This window comes from Xiphophorus maculatus, chromosome 4, assembly GCF_002775205.1.
Source record: "Xiphophorus maculatus strain JP 163 A chromosome 4, X_maculatus-5.0-male, whole genome shotgun sequence".
Lineage (NCBI taxonomy): Eukaryota > Metazoa > Chordata > Actinopteri > Cyprinodontiformes > Poeciliidae > Xiphophorus > Xiphophorus maculatus.
Genome location: NC_036446.1, coordinates 19964474 through 19981836, shown reverse-complemented (window position 1 = coordinate 19981836; position 17363 = coordinate 19964474). Strand labels below are relative to the sequence as shown.

General features: G+C 37.2%; 1 protein-coding gene across 1 annotated transcript; it reads right to left on the bottom strand.

Moving 5' to 3' along the window:
* Window positions 1-1626: 1626 nt before the first annotated feature.
* Window positions 1627-16297, bottom strand: LOC102224378 (growth arrest-specific protein 2-like). The gene is made up of 7 exons (XM_023332793.1): window positions 16065-16297; window positions 15297-15406; window positions 10006-10147; window positions 8783-8846; window positions 7756-8323; window positions 7557-7664; window positions 1627-2894 (listed from the first exon to the last, which is right to left on the bottom strand). Exons 1-7 carry the CDS (start codon window positions 16288-16290, stop codon window positions 2670-2672), a joined length of 1443 nt encoding a protein of 480 aa, XP_023188561.1. The 5' UTR covers window positions 16291-16297; the 3' UTR covers window positions 1627-2669.
* Window positions 16298-17363: the final 1066 nt, after the last annotated feature.

The following is a 17363-nucleotide window of genomic DNA, read 5'->3' as shown; positions in this document are numbered from 1 at the left end:
GACTGAAACTTGTACTGTCAGTGTGTGATGAGATCTTTGCACTTTGCTGCATCATGTAAGGGTCAGTGAGCCTGGAGTGTGAGATAGATATGCTGTAATAAGGCTACATAATGTAGCAAATGAAGATCAGGGCATGTAAGGAGCCTCATTCCACGGCGTGTGTTTAGGATCCAGGCTGTTGTATATCAGAAACTCTGAATATGATATATGAAGATTTTTGTGTAAGATTGTGACAAAGAAAACTGACAGAATGCAAATGCAACAAGATGATTTGGGTTTCTCAAGTTTTGAGTTTACACCCAAACTCATGTGTATTGATATAAATATCAATGGAAAAAGTTACAGTAACTGTATGTATAGGTCATTTACTACAAGCATTAGGTGTTGTTGTGACTCAAACACAGTTGCACACCGCCCTTTCAAGATGTTTCATACATTGTCGGTGGGGAAATTTGACGACTTCTCTGGCCTTGATGTGCCATCATGCGACCCTAAGTTTTACAAATATTGTGAAGCACAGAATTACACCTTGATAAAAAAAAAAGAACCGCAGCACACCGTAGCAAGACTCTAAAAATATCAAAAACAAAGAACACTTGAAAACAATTCTGCCACATGGTACTCATAAAAGTTGTAAAATCCTTCTCAAGTGGTTCCCTCCTGTGTGTTTCATGAGGAACTTTGTACTGCGAGAGAAAACGTCGCCCCTCAGAGTGGCACGTGTTTCAGTAGCACAGCTATTATTTTCTACAGTTCATTTATACCGGGTGCATCCACTTCAGATGTTGTGTGGGATTAAAAAAGACATTACAGTCTTGCATGATCTCATTTGTTTCTTTCAGTATATGATAAAAAAAAATCTGTGTCCATTTTTATTGATTTATTCTAATGTAATAAAATATGTATTTATTAACATATTGTGAGTTCTGTTTCTTCTCATCTGTGCCTGCTATCTGCTTTACCGTCCAAGGACATCTGTAAATTATCCTCATTTTGTCCGCCTCTTATTTCTTTTCCTTTTAAAGAGTGAATATGCGACAACTCCAGCCGTGCTAAGAAAGCAGGGGAATATTTCTATTAATGGATCTGCGGAGCTGAAGCTGGAAGCAGTTCTTTGGAGTGAAGTCCAGAACAGCGGAGAGATGATCTTAGCGGCAGAGTGCTGCCAGGGTGAGGCATGGCCTTTTGTCAGTGAGGACATGGTGCCATCTAGAGGGAGCTTTTACATTTGAATCAAGTTGATGAAAAGCAGAGTCTTTACCTTTCAGAGTGCTTTGCTTTCACCATTATACAAATATACTGCACTTAGCATTTGCATGATAAGGATAACATTTTTCCATAGCACTAGTGGAATAAGTATTGATTTTAAACCAGTGATTTTATAAATGCAGAAAAAAGTGCAGTGCGTCAGTGCTTCTGGTCTTTTTTCAAGGTCGACTTTAACTCTCAATAGCAGCATCACTGCCTGTTTTTGACTGTGCAGTAACACTTTAAGGACAAGACAAGAACTCATGGCTCATAGACAGACAGACTGGTAACCTAGATTTAAAGGAGATATGATAAAACTGATGAAACATTTTTAAAGATGTTTTTATTTGAATTACAAGTCAATTGAAACTGGTCATCATTCGAGCAGGTTAATAATGGCATCAAAAGTAAACTTCTTAATGTTCAGACTAATCTTTTGGTCATATCCAAATAATAACATCAAACAAAAGAATAGACACAAACCAAATCTACTTTAAAGAAGAGTTCATAAGAGAAAAGAAGTAAATTCAAAGGAAGAACACTTTTGAGGTTTGATAGATTCTGAATCTACAAAGTTTAGAACAATAAAAACAAAAACTGGAATGTAGGTTGATCAAAAAAAGACATGATTTTTCAGCAGAATAATGTACAAGGCAATCAGCTTTGATTTTTATCATGCTTGTTGTCTTACTGCTGCAGATCTGTTATCATGTTGTCATGGAGCTGTCTCTAGTGATGTTGTAATCACACTAATATTTATGCCCTAATAGAAATTTAAATAATGTTTGCCTTGTCATATTAAACAGTCAATAAAAAAGAGTTATCCCTCGTTTTTAACCCCTTATTCTGTAAACAACAGAAAGACAAACACATGGAACTATTAGATTTAACCATCTATTGGTTACTTACTCCAACATTTAGCAGGATTCAATTTACAGTAAGAAGAAGAACAGTTTGCATTCATACATAAACATATTAGTTATTATTGAAATATATAACTGATCCTAGATTATTTTTGGTTTATTTTAATCAGTTCCTCAATCGTAATACTTCAGATCATCCAGGTCATCATGGCTACTGCTACAGACATAGCTAGTACTCCAGCAAGCAGCTACGGTATTTCAATGTTTATCCCTGACTTCTCAAGGTGTTCTGCTTTATTATTCAATGTAAAAGTAAAAACAGTTAGTAGAAATATTGAAGTTAGCTAGTTTATGGCATTTTCTCATAAAAAAGGAGCACAGATTCAATGACTATTCAAATTCTTAAGTTAGTAAAAGAGGTTCTTAAGAAAAATCATCTCAGCTATCCTGAAAGGACAGTCATCTGTGTCAGTGATGAATAAAAAAAGGGGAATTTTGGCTTTAAACAGTGGGGGAAAAGAGGTTCAAACTGTTTTATTAAAATAACTTTTTGAGACTCTATTTCTTTCCCCTATGGTGAACACCAACCACCATATAATTTCCTGTTGAAACATTCAAGCCGGCGGGTTTTAATTTGTCCTGACAGACCCTGACCTCAGGCCTTGCCGGCGTCCCTCTTCCCACCCCTCCCTCGCCTCTGCAGGGGTCGTGTTTCTGCAGGTAACCTATGAAAGTGTCCCACCCACCGCCAACACGAACCATGACATGACGCTCATTCAGCATCTGCAAAGGTGACATGAGAGAGGAAGGTCAGTGCATGTTTGGGAATTCTTATTTATATGAAAAGCAGGACATTAAAAAATACACACACACATACACCCACACCCCCACAAAACACTGTAATTATCACAAGCTTCTTGGACGTGTAGCTCTGGCAGTGAGAACCAAATAATCTCTTGGGTTGCTTTGTCCAAATCTCATTAAACCAAATGAAATTGCATCTCAAGGCACCAGCTGAGCACACATGCAGCTCTAATCCAGACATAAGCATGCATGCTCACACACACACTCACCCCCACACACGGACATGTACAGATCTGCAACACAAAGCATACGAAAGCTACTGGCAAAAATAAGGACCACAGCATGACCATGGTATATGATGACTATAGTTTCAGTGAAGTGAGTTGAATCTCAATCAAACCATTATTTACAGATTTCATCAAGACTTGTAAAGGAAAAAGAAATTGAAATGAGTTCAGCACAGCCTCCCAGGGGATGTTACAAAGCCATCCATTTCCTGCCACTGTCCACGACCCCAGCACCCCCCCTCACGCCTATCACCAATAAACCCTTCATTACTAAACCATTAAAATTGTGGTAATACACGCGGATCCTCTCCTCTCGTGTGCAGATGTGTGTTTAACATGGCACACTGGCAGCCAGGGGCGGGAGTGAGGGGGTGAATCAATGCTACAAGCAAAGACATGCGCAAAGAGACCGACCAATCGAGCAGCTTCAAAGGAAACTCCAGACACGGTTCGGCTCAGCTGTCATCCTGCGGATTAAAATGTTAAGGTTGACAGGGGTCAAGTCTGACATGCTGGATAAACATCTCATCAGTCACCATATAATGAGTCTGTCGTCCTTCCAGTCATAATTTCTTTTCTGATTTTATTCCTACATTTTGTCAGCTAATAAAACTGGAGGTGTTTGACTTGGCAACTGTATCCCGCATATTTAACTGCTTTAATCTCCTTTCAAAGTGGCCGAGTATTTTACTCCCCTTTTTACCAAAGTGATCATCAGAATAAAAGATGCCATTCTGTGATAAAATATTCTGCAGAAAGGTCGCTTTGTGGACTGACCCGTCTATATATGTGTCACCCCCGGCTCAGTTTTCCAAACAATGTGTGCTACGTCTGCAGCCCGTAAACCATAGTCTAGATTCCCATGTGTCCTCCCCCCTGGCTGCTCCATTGATTCTTTCTCTCCTCTCCTCCTGAAATATGCATGAGTGTGTTAGGGCTGAGGACAAACACTTGCCAATAGGAGGCAGGCTTTAGCCACATCCACTTCTTCTGATGTTGTTGGAAATCACATCCAGAATTTACATTTAACAATAAAGAAACAAACCAAAATGAATGAAATGATGAACGATAGCGTCCAATTCCTGAAGTATCTATGCAGGTTTTCTGTTTTTGCAAGACGTCCCACTCTGCATGAAACATGATTAGCAGAAATCACAACTTCCTTGACTCTGAATTCTTCTTCTTAGCTGCAGTATGCAAAACTATAAAACTGCATCATGGGCTAAAGCTAACTGTATGTTCTGACTCCTAGCATTGTTAGCATTCCAACACATGAATCTTAGATGGAAAAGATGGTGAAGATCAGCTTGTGATAACAATACTGAGAGCAGTGAATACATTTTAAAAGCTCTGGCGCTCACTTGGTCTCTTTGAGTAAAGAATTCATGTTAAATCTTGTTGCTTTTATGACATGCTAAGGTGGTGATGTTTGCTAGTGACTGCTCAGCAATAGATGCAAATATATTATTAAAGCAATATATTATTAAAGCCTCACGTTGCACATATTTATTCTTAACACAGAAGTTATGAATAGCAATAAGTCTGTATGCAGACATAATTTAGACCAAAGTCTTTCAGACTACGTTTATGTAGTATTTAGCAAATGCAGTTTAACTTTTGAAGCTTAAGTTATCATATCTGTGTCATAAAGTACATCTGTGAAGCCATTAGCTCACCAAGATAAGACGGCATAACACGAGTTTATTTAATGAAATGCTTAATGAAATGTTGACACTGTATCAACTTTAATTTTTAGATGATCTCGATGTTCTTTAGATGTATTGCCAACAACAAAAAAATCCTTTTTTTTAAACAACCGTTTATTAGTTATTCAGTTTTATATTAATTATTTAATTTTATAATTCACACAGTGTATACTCTTGGCTTTTTTTTGGTCAATCATTTCTAATATTCTCCATCAGTTTTAGGATCAGAAGTTAACATGTGAAGACAAAGAGCAGTGAGATAATTTTGTGAATGTTTTACTCAAGAATACTTGACAGAGGCTGAAAGAGTTTACAAATAAAGACAAGGAAGAAGAAGGATTTTCCTCTTTTGATGGTTTTACCCCGACGCATTATCTTCAAAACAAGATTTCTACAACATGAAAAACATAAATGAGCTTCCACAATGATCCATGGGTGTTTAAATGCATTTCCTTTCTATGGACACCATCAGTCCGTATCCCTGCTACAAAACTGAAGGAAAACCTAATTGGTTTCAGAAAGAAAGGAAACCTTTCCTTTTTTTCAACACCAAAGAATGGCAAGGCACTCCACGGCCAGCATGATTGAATAGTCTCCAGAGGGAATAGAAGGAGGGGAGGCAGGAGGGGATGGGTGTGAAGTTTACATGTGAGGAGGGGCGGTCACGCTCCGCCGCTCATTAACAAGCTGTCTGATTAAAGCCCCTTGCTAATGACTTTGCCTCGGTAATCAATAGTATCTGGTCTTTAAAAAGGTCTGCACACACCAAGTGCTCTCCCAGAAACAGTGCAGGGGTTATCATGATTTATGCTAATTGAGGTGTACGGCATGTTTCACTGCACACCCACAGGCATCAGTGTGCTTCAAGGTAACAAATGACATGAAGGCTGATGGGCCGTGCCACTCTGTTAGAACGGCTGAAATGTGGTTGCTTGACAGCAGTCATGTGAAAAGGGAAAAGCAGAATCGTAGTTGTTGTCTAAACTGGTAATGATGGTTGGAAACTGGCAGCTGGACACAGTTATGTTGACATTGACATCCTCTAAGACGAGGCTGCACAGAAAGGATGAGAGTAACTGGCAAAACAACACATGCATACTGTAGAAAAACCAATCAAACCAAATGTTGCAACAAAATAAAATATTTCACTGTCTACGTCAAAATGCTTTGACTTGCTTAGGTTAGTATATTATCTCTATTTTAGCCTTGGCTGACTTTTACTGGTGTTCATGTGGTGTAGCTGAGAAGTCTGCTGGAAAGAAACTGCTGTGTTTTGACTTAAAGGTGTGCATTCATGTTTTACAGGTGCAACAAAGATATATCTGCAATAAATTACTTCTGACAGTGCCAAGAACTAGTTTAGAAACTATACTGATTCATGTTGTCTTCAGTGACCAAAGAATTAAAGTTCAACCTAAAGGCAACCTTTGTGTAGAGGAAATATTCTTCTTATGCTTCATCTACAGAGCTGACAGCATTCAGATAGTATGTCCTGAAGTCAGCCGTAGTGCATTAATGCTATTTATTTGTGTAGATGGGCGGACGCAAAAAGCTCGCCCCTCATATTTAAAACCTCCTTCACACAGATGGTTGAGACTCCCAGGTGGGCTGCCATTTAAACCACACGCCAGGGTCACGTCTCTGCACACTCATCCTCAGGGAGCCGGGTTTGTTTTTCCTCCAGGTTTTGTACTCTTCGCTGAAGGTCCACATCCTGAATACAATCTTTGTCAGCTGAATCCTATTCTGACCGTTGGTTGCCAAGCAACCCTGCCTCCCATTCCTTGAGCCTCTATACGGACGCATACGAGTGGAGCGTGACTGAAGACGGCTGAGAGGCACGCAGTTGCTGAATTTCAGCTGCTTTGACACAATGCACTTGTTGCTAACTGGATTGTTGATCAACAGTCTAAAGGGACATCATACTTTACTTTGCATTTAGATGTTTTTATACATTATTAAAGCATCACAAAAATCTCTCAAAGGCCACCTGCAGGTATTAGTTACCAACAGCACCAGTGTTGTTTATTTCTGCTGCTCTTTTTTGATGTTTTAGGGTTAGGCTTCATGGTTTTGCTAGAATCTAGTTCTAGTCTTGGAGTCTTGATCTCTTAGTTCTCACTCCCAATACCTGCTCTTTGTTACTAATCAACTTACCTGTTTCTAATCACGCTAATCACCTTTGTATTTGTTTATATACAGGTGCATCCCAACAAGCACAAGCATCAGCAAAACACATTATATTTATTAAAAAAATGTTGAGTATATTATATAGTTGGTACCAGGGCTTATTTCTGTTAGTTTAAATACAGACATTTTAGCAGAATTAGCTAAAACAAGGAATGCCATTGTTGTAGCTTTTGTCCTGGATATGTCTGTGTGTCTTGAATCTTAAAGCAGTGACTCAAGTTAAAGTCAACTTTTTATGATTGTTTGTCAAAGTCTTGCACAGCCTTTGCTTCACAATCTGCTCAAGGATATGATTTACGAATGTTGCTTCAGCACCTTTTCTGCCAAGCTTTTTTTTTCCACTCAACTTTCCAGCCACATGTTTGGATATAGCCAGCTTCGAAGACAGTGTTAGGTGGTTTACATTCAGCCTAAGACTTATTTGTGTATTTTTCAGACTAAGTTAGCAGGATTCTTACCCGTAAATACAGAACCTTGTCCCCTACACGGTAGCAGCCTTTTGGCTGCTTCTCAACAGGGAACCTTGTGGGGCAGCTGCAGGGAGGATTTTCAATGATGCTTCTTACCTGAAAGAAATAAAAAAATATATACTTCAGGGTCAAGGAACTAACGAAGTAAGGCCAAACAAAATACATTTCGCTGGGAAAAAATGCATACAATGTCATCCAAAATGCTTGTGCTGACGCTCCTTCTGCTTCTGGACTTGTTGGAAGAACGAGGAGTTTGTGTTGCTGGTTGGGAGGGTGTGGCAGTTTTGCAGACTTTGGGAGTCTGTTTGTTTTCTGTGGCTGGGCAGACTTCAGCAGAGGATCCCAGAGTTTGGTCTGTTAGGGGCGCTGACAGCAGAGCGGAAGCAGATGTGTCAGTGGTGCAAGATGAGGAGAACAAAGAGGGTTGTGTTGAGGCTGCGCTTGTACAAAGGCTAGAAGCTAAGAGGAGGGGCTGGGGAGGGGGCGAGCCTGTAGGCAGAGGGTCTGTGGTGGCTGATGGAAGATCAGAGGCAAAGGAGGTAGTGAGAGGTTCAAGCACACAGGTTGTGTTCGAAGTGAGGGGGGCAAGTGAATGAGGAGGGGAAGGGGTTGAGGGAAGGGGCAATGTTGGTGGTGGTGAGTACAATGATGCTGGATAAAAAAAGCAGAGAGGAGATGATGGAGATAAGCACCCAGCCTCCTCTCTTTCTATCTCTTTTTCCAGTTTCACCAGGCCTGGTGGCTCCACTCCGTACCTGTCAGTGAGATGTAACAAAAAAAAAAATCAGAATCAGAACTGATAAATCAACATAAAATCATTTCATTTACTTCCAGTCTGGGATTGGCAAAACATTAAATTCCACTTGGGTAACAACAAAGTCAACCTATTTGATTGTAGTGAAAGGAGTAATTCCCACATGAGCTAAAGGTAACGAGTTGTTTTTTATTATTATTACAACTCTCACATTCACTCATTTTGAGAATTAAAAATTTTACACCCAGTGTTATTGGGTATGTTTTGATACATCTAAAAAGTAAAATCCTGAGCTAAAATTCCCTTTCTTGTTTTTTTTAATTATTATTATTTTCTCTCAACAGCACCAGGGCAGCCCGCCCAAAAAACAAATGTCTAATTTTAACTATTTTTATTTCTAATTTGGCACAGTTAAGGTAGTATTTATCCACTCCCTGAAACTTTGCCAAGTTTAGTTTACCTGGCTGCAATGCGTCCCAGCTCCATCAGGCAGAGGCACACCTCCCAAGGCTGCTTGTGTAGGACTACATCAGCAAACAGGGCAAAAACGATGAAAAGAAGAATAGAAATGTGACTCACATGAAAGAAAAGATGTTTCTGGAGATAAAAGTCTGTTTTTGACAAAAGGAAACAGGAGCTCCACCTGAAGCAGGAGGGGGAGGTACAGGGAACATCCTTCCTCACTGTGGCTTCCTATCTTTAAAGGTGAACAGGAATTCATGTGGGTTCCTTCAGGTGAGGGCATAGGGGTGTCAGAGATTCACTGGCCATAAAAATCTCTGCAACTCCCCAAGTCTTCTCACCAACATAACTTGGGTTATTAAGGTCACTTAATTTGAATTAAAACACAATCCTATTTGAATCGCATAAGTCGCATGAGTCAAGCATAAGGTTTTGTTTATTTCATTGCAAAAGAAACAGAGAGAGGAAACTCCATCGCAATTATACGTCCTGTGGATTTACCTCCATATTATCATCGTCACTCATCTCTTTCTTGCTTGGACTGGCCCAAGTTAGAGGTGTGCAGAGAGTAAAATATTTAACAATACTGGATTTCCATCCTCTATGATAATTGTAGATCAAGTTTATGTTAAATAATATGAAGACATCACAAGACACTCCTTTTGAAATGTAAACGTCAATCAGCATACCATCTGTTGACTTTATAATATTTCCTCTCTGCTTATAAATCAGATTACAACCACTTATTTTACTCATAGCTATCTTTGGGTAACTGCCCAGATTTTCTGTTGTGATCTGTGGTCTTCTGGACTCTCATTTCCCTCGTTTCAAAACTTTAATTAATGCCTGGCCATACAATTGTTTTGTTGTTTTTGACTCAAATTTAAAACACTCCTCAATTTTTGAGTAGAGATCTGTATGCTTTTAGTCAAAACTGACTAGAAATCATGACAAAAAAATATATATTTTGAAAACACAAACTGAATTATCCTGAATTGTCCTGGTACTTGACATTTTTAAATCACAGATGGCCTTTTCTGCAAATACAGTAATGTTTAAGTTTATGCAATCGCAGCAAGCTAAAATATCACATACTGTGAAGTTAGTACAAATTTAAATTGTACTTAAATGCACAATTAATGCTGTGCAATAGTTTGTCAGCAGAGGGAGAAACACGACAGAGTTGTTTTAGGGAGAAAAAAAAATCCAGATTTAACTCACCCAGATCCTCAGACTCAAAAAGGTATGCCTCATCAACTCCAATCTTTCGACACCAGTAGAGGAAGTTGGCAGTATTGTCTCTGGCAAAAAAGGATCCAGAAGTTGCATCAGCTCGCCAGTGGATCACTCTTCTGACAAAGGCCTGTAATTGTTTTAGAGGTATGACGTGAGTCTGCAGTGGGTACAAGTTTATTTTTTCTTACAGAAAATTTAAATTAGTCTTCAGACAGTCCTTAAACTTACATATTGGGAAACAACACAAACAAAGAATCTAGTTGCAGCAGCCTATATGTGTTCATACAAGTTGCTGCTGCATTATCCATTGTGGAGATTAGTCTGTGCACAAAAAAAGCAATTTAGGAAAAATATCCTGTCAGAACACCACTGTAGCAAAGTCAAACATAACAGAAAAGAGCACTGGACAGCTTACATTTATTAGTTTTTTCTGACAGTCCAAGACCAAATAACCTTTTATGAGCAAATTCACATAAAGTAAAATAATTTTCTTAAGATACCTTTGTATATTACAGGAAATGTAATACCATCTGTAAACTATTTTCATGCATTTATTATTCTTGATTGTACAAAGAATGTGTGATTATTGTCTTCAATAATTTGGTGTCTCCCATCTTAATTGTATAATTTTTCTCATTTCTGATGATGTCTTCTTTTAAAAAGATTCTTTTATAGATATATGTTTAAAGTCTTAGAACGTAACAAGAACAATTGCATCTTCTATAAAAATGGAAGTGTCTTTAACAAGTAGCTTCTTAACTGTTTGTTAAAAGGGCACATGTTGCATTCATAGAATGCTCTTGCTGAAATTTGAGTTCAATTGGAGAACAGTTACTGAAATGTAATGAGTAGAATCAGCAGGAAAAATGAAATAGTCTGCGAATTTGGTGACAGAAAATTAATAATTTAAGCTGAATAATTGGAGTATTATTGAATAACAAAAATCTACAACTGTGTTGTAATTAATATTTTGTCTGGTAAAAATGTTTATTCATAAACAAAGAGAGCTAAGATAATCCCCAGTTTTTAAATTTTTTTTAAAATCTGAATTCCAATGGTATTGGGAATCTCTGAAATATATTGAAACATGGATACCTGACTGAAATATTAATGGAATTGCTCATTGATGCATGTTAAAACCAAAAATAATCGTCCACTTGTAGTTTTATTTAATATATTTTATATCACTTATGCTTTTGTGTTCCCATTTCTAAGAGTGTCTCTGCGAAGCCCTCTGTAGATTTGCACTATTGTAAATTGCCATACTCTTTTTTTGCATGCATCGTTTAAAAAAAGAAAAAGAAGTCTCAAAAATTAAATAGAATTGAAGTTAAATTGGATTTAGTTGATTTTATTAGGAATAATTCGAAAAGTAAAATTCATCACATTATCTGTGTTGATTATTTAAAATGAACGGTTATTTATTAATAGTATGTAATCCTTGAGTGACAGTCTGATTTGTATGGAAGCCCGTTTCCGCCACTCTGTAAAAAAAAAATAATCTCATTATAATGAGATAGTATTTCATTATAATGAGATACGATCTCAAAATAATGAGATACGATCTCAAAATAATGAGATACTATCTCATTATTCAAAATAATAATCGTATTATTCAAAATACGATCTCAAAATAATGAGATACTATCTCATTATTTTGAGATCGTATCTCATTATAATGAGATAATTTATTTTTATTTTTTTAACAGAGTGGCTTCCATACATAGACCTGCCATCCGCCAAAAAAAAAATCGAAGAAGAAGAAGAAGCCGTTGTAGAGGAAGAAGACGGAGGGCACGTGGTCTGTTTTGTTTAACGTGTGAATGTTTAAACATTTCTTCGGTGCAGCTTAAACAAGTTCATGAACAAGTGGTTCAGTGCTGCGGAAGAAACATTCACAGAGTTTAACGAAATAACCGTCGAGTCGGAGGAAGATGGACGATCAGCGCAGACTGCTGGCTTTTTCCCGGACTCCCCAGATCATCTTATACCGAATAGGTAGGAAACACCAACACCAACATGATGATTCACACTGGTGAAAAGCCGTTTTCATGTGGGAACTGTGGACAAAGTTTTAGTCAAAAACAGGATTTAACTCAGCACATGATGATTCACACTGGTGAAAAGCCGTTTTCATGTGGGAACTGTGGAAAAAGTTTTAGTCGAAAGCAGAATTTAACTCAGCACATGATGATTCACACTGGTGAAAAGCCGTTTCTATGTGGGAACTGTGGAAAAAGTTTTAGTCAAAAACAGGATTTAACTCAGCACATGATGATTCACACTGGTGAAAAGCCGTTTCTATGTGGGAACTGTGGAAAAAGTTTTAGTCAAAAACAGGATTTAACTCAGCACATGATGTGTCACACATGATGTGTGAAAAGCCGTAGAACTATTTTCCATATTTGTCCTATGTTGAGTTTCATTATAAAAGTCATTTAGATGAAAGCTGGAGGGCTTTCTTGTTTATAAAGTGGGAAAATGGTTTAAGTTTGTAATTTGTTAAATGTGATCATTTGGATCTTGACATTTGGATACTTAGAGATGTGCAATATGAATTTGAAGTATTGATTTGTATTGTTCTGTATGGAAAGAATGAGTGGGGTGAATGAGGTTTACTTTAATACATTTTTAATCCAAAATAAAATGTGCTGTTGTGCACTCTTTGTAGATTTTCATTACAGTAATTGTTTTGCACTTTGAAATTTACTGTATTAAAAAACGTCTTTGATAGGTTTGTCTTTAAAGCAAAACTAGACTGAAACTGATGCTGTTATTTGTTTCAAATTATATTAACCTGCCTATATAAAAGCTTTTCAAATAAATTAATATGCCCTTTTGCTTAGAAAATGCAATATACATATTTTCCTTCATTGATTGTGCTTGATTGTACAAAGTATGTGTGATTATTCTCTCCAATAATTTGGTGTGTAGCTTGTCGTAGTTGTATAATTTTTCTATTTTCTGCTGTGGCTGTTTTCTATTAAAGGTCACTATCTTTTTTTAAAGTTGAAACTAATTTAATCTCTACACATAGATATATGTTTGATTAATTCCTTACAAAGTCACTTGATCACTTGCATTTCCTTTGAAAATGTAGTGAGTGCTGAACGCTACTGCTGTAATTTGCATAAATATTTGAGTTTAAGTGCATGATCATGCTTACAAAGGTAAAGTATAATATATATTGAAGTATTTCAGTATTAAAGAGAGTAACAACTTTTAACCCATACTGCAGTAACAAGAGTGTATAAGCTAACATTAGTCAAAAAGAAAGCTGTTAGCTTAAATATTAATATTATGTTGGCTTACGCTAGCGTGTTGGTTAACACGACTTAACCCATTAAATACGGGTGGTTTAGGTTTTAGGTAAAAAAATTTAATCTAATGTTAGCTTAAATTCGTTGGTTACCATGTTGCGGTATGTTAGCATAACATTAACTCAATCCATTGAGTAAGTTTAGCTTAGCTTTTTTGTCCCAATTAAACAAAAGCTAATGTTACCTTAAATGCTACATCATGTTGGGTAACAGTAAATTAATCTGTTAAGGTTAGCAGCTACTATGGCTGTGGGGTGGAGAGCGTTCTCTGTCTGCATCACTTGTGGCACAGCAGCTGCACTGCTGCTGAGAGGATGGCTCTGCAGAAAAAAATACCAATCTGCTTTCATCAACCTAAAAAACACTGTATAATTTCTCTTAAGTCCAGTCACATTTCTAAATCCAATTCAGTTGATTTGTATAACATTAATTTACAATAGGTAATCTCAAGACAATTTACCAAAAAAAAGTCATTTCTATTCTACTTATTATATAGTGCAGCAAATTAAATGTATAATACAAGTCACAAAAAAAAGTTAAGTTATCCGAGTTAAAAATGCAGATTGCATCATGTCATTGACTTGACTTTTTTATATGCTTCTCCCTCTTCAAATTACTTTTACTCTGTAATGATTGATTTTATCCATATTTTCAGGGGAAGCTGTGGAACCAACATGTACAGTAGGTACAGCCTCTCGTCAAACTTCAATATGACAGGTTATGAATATGAATAATTAGGGGGCGTGAGGGATGAGGGGAGGGGGTCGGAAGTGTTGACAGGTTTGTCTTAAAAGCAAAATGAGATTGAAACCGATGCTGTCATTTGTTTCAAATTATATTAACCAGTCTTATTTTTAGCTGTCTACAAGCTTTTCAGATACATTAAGATAACTTGGCTAGGCCAGGTTAAATAAGTTTTAAAAAGTCAAATCTGTTTTAGATTAAAAAGCATATATTGGTCAATGTACAGGCACCAAAGTAGTAAAAACCTGAAAGATTCTATCTATCTATCTATCTATCTATCTATCTATCTATCTATCTATCTATCTATCTATCTATCTATCTATCTATCTATCTATCTATCTATCTATCTATCTATCTATCTATCTATCTATCTATCTATCTATCTATCTATCTATCTATCTATCTATCTATCTATCTATCTATCTATCTATCTATCTATCTATCTATCTATCTATCTATCTAATCTATAATCTATCTAGGTTTTCTCCACATGGTAATTTCCTTCTTCTCCCTCAGGTTACTTTCCTCCATGCACCTCATTATATCTTTTGCCCACTTTTGCACTAGTTTTGTCAGACACAGATAACCTGAGCAAATCCAACAAGCAGTGTTTAGACGATGATTTCATTTGTTGAGACTAAAAGGCTACCAACCTTGACCTGTGTGGAAATATAACTACTTTCCTTGTTTAACCACAATTTGGCATGCCATTGTTTGCCTCTGGTTCGTCAGACAGACTCTGGCTTGCTTACCAGCAGATTAGTAGCATCCAGAAATCACTTTAATAAAATACTCCAATAACATGTATGGTTAATTAATTGGACTCCCTCAAGTTGTCTTAGGTTTGGCTGTCTGTACATAATTATTTGCTCTGTGTACTGACACATCTGACTGATGGGAATAGGCACCAGTCTCTGTCACAAAATTACATGGTTATGTGGGTAAAGACAATGCTTGAGCATAGGGATGGAGTCAGAGTGCCCTACTCTTATTGGTGAAAAATCTATATGTCAATTATGAATAAATGATTTTAACAAGGAACCCATGACATTTTACAATGTAAATGTGACATGTGACAGAGCTTCATTTCTCTCTGCCCTTTCCAAAAGATAAGTGTATATCCTACTTCAGCAAGTTAATCTTAAGTTAGGGACACCAGTAAATAGGAAGTCAGCTGTGAATAGTTGCGATGAATTCATGATTTTACAGCACCTTGTTGCTGCTGGTGAGGATCATCTTCTCTTGGAGCATTTGTGCCAGCTGACAGAGGAGAACACCATTATCCAACTTTTCCATCAAACTGTCTGCAGTGAGGTTCAACCCTAAGGAATACACACAAACACACTAATCTATTTGCACAAAAGTACAACAATCAGACATACCTGGCGACAATAAAACATCTGCCTAACTATGTAGACTTTCATTTCTATTAACTAATGACAGTTTTAACCTCAAAGACCTCAAATAGTGAGGATCACATTGAGGGGAAATGAAAAGTTCACCAGGTGAACCAGGGGATTTGAAGGATGAGTCTTTGGCGCAAAAGATTTATCAAGTCTGAATCACTGCACCGACATCTTTCAACACGCTCTGACATGTGCAGACTCTTTATATTTTCCTGCACAATGCAAGCGAGTGGAGAGAAACATCTCTGAATGTAGGGGGATTTCGGGGATTTGGGACAATAATTAACTTGATTTGTTTTTTGTGCTAAAGAAAACGGACTGCATAGATGGTTCTAAATGCTTTAATCAAACTAAACGTTTTTGGGTCCTTTTCATCTTCAACTAACAAAAACGTAAAGTAAGCTGATGTTCATAAAGTGCCATGGTAGTGCTTTTCACATGTACATCCTCCTATTCAATTTCCTAGATTGAAAAGCACCTGTGTTTGTATAGCTTGAGAGGGAAAAAATGTATTTATTTATTTTGTTCCCCCTTGCAGACTGTAGTAATTTATAATATAAAGAAGACTTCTCACCCATAATAGAGTTGAGCCAGAGGGCCAGATCTTCTTTCATGGGCAGGAGGCTAGCATCATGGCGGAAAGGCAACCACTGGTTGTACGTATGAAGACAGGTGAGGCCCGGCCCTAAGTCTCTGTACTTTGGCGAGAGAAGGCAGCTCATTCCCAACCCTGTCAGGTGCGTCGGACTCAGAGGATCATCAAAGCCAGCCATGCTCATCATTCCCGCTTCGCTTTCCATAATTCTCCTCCAGCTGATGGAGCAAACATTAGATATGTTTTACATTTTCATCTACGTTTTAAAAGGAATTTCAATTCATTTAAAACCTGAAAATATGTAACAGATCATATTGCAACTGTCCAAGAAACATACGGAATAGTTATGAGATTTATACTTTTAGTAAGATTTTTATAAAATGTGGCACACAAGTGGCTTCTCTTTGTTGTGGTCAAGATGGTTTTTGATAGCCAAATTATGATTAGTACATTATTGAGTCAAAATAAATATTTGGTCCAAAGAAAACAAACATCATGCTTGTATTGCAAAGGCTACCTTAAACAGAATATGCAAACAGAAGGATCTTACAGGTGTAACAATAATGATAGTTAAATGGCACCAACAAAAACAATGTGTTGAAATTTACCACACTCTGGCTGCAGCATTGTGTTCGATGCATCAACCTTGTATTTTTAACCAAACAATCCTGCAGACATCCATTAATCAAAGGGATTAAACTGACTGAGTGCAGACAGATTGTGCTTAATAAGACGTACAGCCGTTGCCCTGAGCTGGTCTCCTGGTGCTGCTACACGGCTCATTTATTCTGTTCCCAGAGCAAACTCCATCATAAAGCATGACCTCTTGCAGAGACATGCTCTAACTATTAGCAATACTCTGGCTAATCAGCTGGAATTAAGATGACAACCCAAACAGAAATGGTCTTATCTGGAGTTACATAGAACAAACAGCTCAGTTTAAAGTTTCATTTTCACATAAATTCAAATCCCACAGCTGAGTATTGAAGAAAAGCAAATAGTAGAGGTGTTTCTTTTCCTGAAGTGGGTCAAATCTAAAGCTATTTTGAGACATCACCAACTTTCTCACAAATGTTACTGTGATAAATTCCATAAAATCTCTTTCCTAAACAGTTTAACAGTATTTCAGTCTTCAGAAAAATTAGGAAAATTGATATTTGCAGATACAACTATTTGCAGAATTTGAAAAATTCCTTTCATTTCTACTTGAGTAAAACTATACTGAAGTAGTGCTATTCTTACTAGAAGACAATGTTTGACTGTCGCTGTATACAACAA